Source organism: Tiliqua scincoides, chromosome 14 (assembly GCF_035046505.1).
Source record: "Tiliqua scincoides isolate rTilSci1 chromosome 14, rTilSci1.hap2, whole genome shotgun sequence".
In the NCBI taxonomy this organism is placed as follows: Eukaryota; Metazoa; Chordata; class Lepidosauria; order Squamata; family Scincidae; genus Tiliqua; species Tiliqua scincoides.
Window position 1 is genome coordinate 13,105,064 of NC_089834.1, and position 5,570 is coordinate 13,110,633.

Sequence of the window (5,570 nt, forward strand, 5' to 3'; positions counted from 1 at the left end):
TTCGCGTCAACGCCGCGCGACGCACAAGCCCCGCCCCCGGGGAAAGCGGACTCTCACGGAGCAGGGCGACGCAGGGGCTAGAGCGGCTCCGACCCACTTCCGGGAGGGGCGCTCTAGGGCGCGACCCCTCTATGGCGCGCACCCCTTTCATGCCGGAGGGGAGAAGCAGCAGGAGGGAGGGAGCCTACCTGGGAGTGAGCCCCCTTGGCCATAGTGGGGCTTACTTCTGAGTAGCCTGCATGGAAGCAAGCAAGGATCCTAAGCGCCTGCAGCCTGGAAGCGGGACGTTGCATTGGAGAAGCTCATTGGAGCGCGAACTACAGCTCCCAGAGGGCCGCGGGTCGCGCGGTGACGTCACGCGCGCCTTCCTCTTTAGCGCCGGGTCCCCGGATGTTGCCTCCTTTTCCCATCTCCGGAGGTAAGAATGGCGGCGGCGCCGTGGCTCGCTCCCGGGGGGCTGTTGCCATCCGCCGCCATCCGCTCCGGGGGAGCCCCGCGCAGTGCACGGAGGGGGCCGGGCGGCTCCGGCAGCGTCTGGAGGGCTGCGCGGGGCAGTTATTGGGAGAGGAGCGGCGGGGACTATGCCCCGGCGCTGCGCTCCCCGGAGCCTGGGCCGCCCGTGGTCGCGCGGGAGGGGGGCCGCCTCTTAGCTGCACGTTCTTGCGCTCTTCTCCAAGGGATATTGCAGCTCAGGGATCCAGGAGTTAAGGGATCTGGGATCTGCAGAGAACCCAGGGATCTGCAGGGATCTTGGAGTTAAGTAATATTGGAACTAGGATCTGCAGGGATCTTGCAACTCAGGGATCCGCAGCCTAAGTGATCTTGGAGCTGAGAGGTCTGCAGGGCTCTTGGAGCTCAGCGATCTTACAGCTAAGGCATTTGTTCACAGACTGTGGGTCACCAGTGAGTACCGACCCAATTTTTAGTGGGTCACAAAACTGACAGTTAGACAAGAGCATTAGATTAGATTGTGAAACAGTCTGGTGCCTGGGGGGAGCTCTGTGGCCAGATAACCTCTGTAGCCACTGAAGCTTGAGTGGTAGCGAAGTTTTTTAGGTGGTTCCTTTCTTCTTCCTGTTCCTTCTGTACATCATTTTGAATTAAACCATAGAGTTGGATCTTGGCCTGCCAAGGAGTATGAGTTCAAATCCTAGTCAAAGTGGGCGTAATCTTGTGTATTTTCAGTAAATCCTGTTTGAATTGATGGGATTTGCTTCTGAGTAAGTGTATGTGGGATTCAGCTGTAGGGGATAGAAGCCCAGTTAGAAAGGAGCTGATGTTTCGTTTTGAAACAGTAGAGAGCTGTATTTTGGTGTCTCATTTGATCCCGCAATTGTTTTGAGACGGAGATTAATACAGAAGTCTCAAAAAAGCAAGCCTTATATTCGCTTTGTTCAGAATTAATTTGTGTTCCTGAAGTCAGCCAGAGCAAGATGGGGGTTGACTTTAGTCATTATGCAGCGTTGAGGACTAGAAACTTTGCTGTTTTAAAACGATGCCTTCAGTATTTTCCAGGAGCTGTTCTGTCCTTATTTTCTCTTTTTCCTGTTCTTTGCATAAATGGCTGATCTTTTGTTCTCTGTCCATCAGATGGCAGACGAGAAAAAGATGGCGGACGAGAAGGCCCCTGACGAGAAAAAGGCGGCAGACCAGGAGAAGGCGGCGGGCGACAAAAAGGAGGCAGGCGAGAAGAAGAAAGCCAAGCGGGTTCGGAAAGCCCATACAAGCCGCAACCCTGTGCTGGCCCGAGGGATTGGGAGGTATTCCCGGTCAGCCATGTACGCCCGGAAGGCCATGTACAAGCGCAAGTACAAAGCTCCAGAAACCAAGGTAAAGAAAGGCACGTGGCATGAGCTGCCACAAGAGGTGGCGATGACCATGGGTTCTTCAAAGGGAGATTCTCTAGGAAGGAGGTAGTCTGTGAGCTGTGGTAGCCAGGCAGAAGCTCCATCACATGGCCTGCTTCTGACTGCGGGTTGCTGGAAAACAGCAGGGTCTGATGCTTTGCTTCCTTCATGCTTGGCCTGTGGGATCCCCAGCAGCACTGGGCTTAATGCTGTTGGGAAAGGGGTGCTGGACTGCGTGGAGCCTGGATCGGACCCAGCAGGGTTGACCACATGGCACAGAAAAGCGGTTCGCAGGCATTGAAGGTTTGCACTTTGCTTTTTCTGTCTGCAGATTGAAAAGAAGAAGAAGGAGAAAGAACAGGCCACAATCACCAAGCCAGTCGGGGGCGATAAGAATGGAGGCAGCAGGGTGGTCAAGCTTCGCAAAATGGTAAGCGTGAGACTCCTTTAGATTTTAAGCTATTTTAAATTGTCCAGGTCTTGGGCTCAAGGCTGCAGCTTTTTTTCTTGTTCCTATAGCCTAGATATTACCCAACAGAAGATGTTCCACGCAAACTCTTGAGTCATGGCAAGAAGAATTTTGCCCTGCATAAGAGGAACCTGCGGGCTTCTATCACCCCAGGAACTGTTCTGATCCTTCTCACTGGTCGCCACCGAGGCAAGGTAAGGGGGGAATGGGATTGTGGTCTGGTTTCTTGCATGAACTTGATAGGCAAACATCCAGTCCTCCTCCTCGTCCTTAAACACCTGTCTTGTTTTTCTAGCGCGTGGTCTTCCTGAAGCAGCTTGGGAGCGGTCTGTTGCTAGTAACAGGTGAGTATGACTTTTGTGTGCTCTGGCACGTCCGTTTCTGGAAGAGGAGGGGTCTGTCAGTGGCTCTGTGCAACTTCCAGATTAAGGGGCAGGGTGCAACAGAATACAAGTTGACTGGACCCAGGGCAGAGACTGTGTGGTGCCTCTATGCTCTTGTTTGTGGCCTCTGGAAAACTGAACAAGACAAATCTTCAGTCTTGTCCAGCAGGGCTGTTCTTGCATTCATAACTTGTTTCATACCTGTCTTGTTTACTGTGTTGGCTGTTCAGTGAACCCACCGCATCCATGGGAGATCCATTCCAGGATCCCTCACAGATGCAGAGTTTTGTGGGTAATTAAATCCGCAGGTGGAGGGCCACAAAGGCGCTTCCAGACACAGCCAGAAGTTCTCTGATGGAGAAATGAACTATTTGCTGACGCACAAGTCACCTACGTGACTTGCTTTGTCTCTTTTCTGCCACCAGGGCCCTTGGCCATCAACCGTGTCCCTCTGCGCAGGGCTCACCAGAAGTTCGTCATTGCCACCTCTACCAAAGTCGACATCTCTGGAGTGAAACTTCCGAAGCACTTGAGTGATTTTTACTTCAAGAAGAAGAAGCTGCGCAGGCCCAAACACCAAGAGGGGGAAATCTTTGATACTGAGAAAGAGGTGCGTGTCCTGAGTACACGAGAGGAGCGTGGGGAGGGAAAATGAAGTGTCTACTCCTAACTTCTTTAGGAGCACTTTCCCCTGTTGGAAGTTGGGGGAGAAAAATGTTGCAGCAGTTGAGCTTCTCAGATCACCCTGGTTTTCTCCTAAACTTGCCATGCACAAATTATCTTCTGTGTGGTTTCAGTGGCGCAGGTTGTTGGCTGTCATTTTGCTTAGCTGTGGTGCCTGAGGTTGCAGTGCTATACACGCTTACCTAGGAGTGAGTCCCATTGAATCATTGGGTAAACTTTCCTCAGTTGTTGTCCAGGGGCCATTCCATGCCCTGTATCACCTGCTCACTTCCAGACAGGTCACACTGCACACAGACACCCCAGTATCTTTTAGGAAGTAACTCTTCAGAGCCTAGAATCCCAGTTGCAAAGGACCACTCAGCTAATCCTCACACCCAAGGGGGTTTTAAAGAAACCAGTGGGAGACTGATTTCCAGAGCAGTTTGTGATGTAGTGCGTGTGTGGATGTATCTTTGCAGTCCGAAGAGAAGCAGAAATGCTTTTTAGTGCATTGTAGTAGAGAAGTGAGCTGTTCATCAAAACTGCCTACTAAAGTCTTTGCAATCCCACATTCACAGAAGGCTGAATAACTAAGCCCTCTTCAACAAGTTCCAAGAGAGCAACTAAGATGATTACGGGGCTGGGGCACCTTCCTTATGAGGAAAGGCTACGGCGTTTGGGCCTCTTCAGCCTAGAAAAGAGACGCTTGAGGGGGGACATGATTGAGACATACAAAATTATGCAGGGGATGGACAGAGTGGATAGGGAGATACTCTTTACACTCTCACATAATACCAGAACCAGAGGACATCCACTAAAATTGAGTGTTGGGCGGGTTAGGACAGACAAAAGAAAATATTTCTTTACTCAGCGCGTGGTCGGTCTGTGGAACTCCTTGCCACAGGATGTGGTGCTGGCGTCTAGCCTAGACGCCTTTAAAAGGGGATTGGACGAGTTTCTGGAGGAAAAATCCATTATGGGGTACAAGCCATGATGTGTATGCGCAACCTCCTGATTTTAGGAATGGGTTAAGTCAGAATGCCAGATGTAGGGGAGAGCACCAGGATGAGGTCTCTTGTTATCTGGTGTGCTCCCTGGGGCATTTGGTGGGCCGCTGTGAGATACAGGAAGCTGGACTAGATGGGCCTATGGCCTGATCCAGTGGGGCTGTTCTTATGTTCTTATGTTCCTAACATTAATCAGCTCATCCTGGTTTGTCCCTGGTGTAATTTTGCTCTTGCTGTGGGTTGTTGGCGATTCAGTCCTTAGCCACTGCTTGTCCAGACTCTTGCCATCCTGTAGAGCCAGCTCTTCAGATCTCAAGAGTCTTCAAAGAGTTGCTCTTCAGATCTCGAGGGTCAGGTGGTGACTGGGAGCTGCAAGTAAGAGGGGGATAATTGCATGCTGGTAGGTCCCCTTTAGAGGAAGGGGCACAAGAAAATGAGTCAATGATCTCACGACTGCTCTCTTTCCTCAGAAATACGAGATAACAGAACGGCGCAAGGCAGACCAGAAGACGGTGGACTCTCAGCTCCTGCCCATCATCAAGAAGGTGCCTCAGCTACGTGGCTACTTGCGCTCCACTTTTTCACTTTCTAATGGTGTTTATCCCCATAAATTGGTCTTCTAAACAGTCTGAAGCCACCACAGTAAAATCTGGAAAAACCACAAAAGGCTTTGCGAGTCCTTTTCTTTTCTAACTTTTTATTCTAATTTATCTGGACTTGGGTAATATCTGCTTATGTTGTATTGGTGGGAAAACTAGAGTCAGAAACACTCAACTGTGTGGTGGTTTACCTTTCGGCCATTAGAGATGTTCTGTCTGCAAAGTGTCTTTTCTCCTCATTGGATTGAGGCTAAAACCAGCTGTCTCCTGCCTGATTACCCTTCCCTCAGTCACCAATCCCTCCCTTGGGAACTCTCCAGGTTTGCTTCAAGTAGGCATGAGCAGAATTCACCAACTTTGGTTACCATACATTGGAAAAAAGGCTGTGGGGGAGATATACCCCAAAGGAGTAGTTTGGGGCCTTTGTGGACTGGAGCTCTATACTTCTGATTCAGTTCTTACACTGTTTTGTTTTAATCCTGATCTGAGTTTTTATTTCCACTTGTGCCAATCTTAGGATCCCCTCACATCCCTATTTCAGCTGGCAAGTTTTTTGTTACTGAGTCTGGAGCATTTTCACATTCTGGGTTTTGCTTTCAGGC

At 50.5% G+C, this 5,570-nt stretch overlaps 1 protein-coding gene across 1 annotated transcript; it reads left to right on the forward strand.

Annotated features, from left to right (window-relative positions):
• The first annotated feature begins 1,545 nt into the window (after positions 1 to 1,545).
• Positions 1,546 to 5,035, forward strand: RPL6 (ribosomal protein L6). The gene is made up of 6 exons (XM_066609702.1): positions 1,546 to 1,830; positions 2,179 to 2,277; positions 2,367 to 2,510; positions 2,612 to 2,660; positions 3,125 to 3,309; positions 4,840 to 5,035. The coding sequence occupies exons 1-6, from the start codon at positions 1,561 to 1,563 to the stop codon at positions 4,990 to 4,992; spliced, it is 900 nt and encodes a 299-aa protein (XP_066465799.1). The 5' UTR covers positions 1,546 to 1,560; the 3' UTR covers positions 4,993 to 5,035.
• The last annotated feature ends 535 nt before the right edge of the window (positions 5,036 to 5,570 follow it).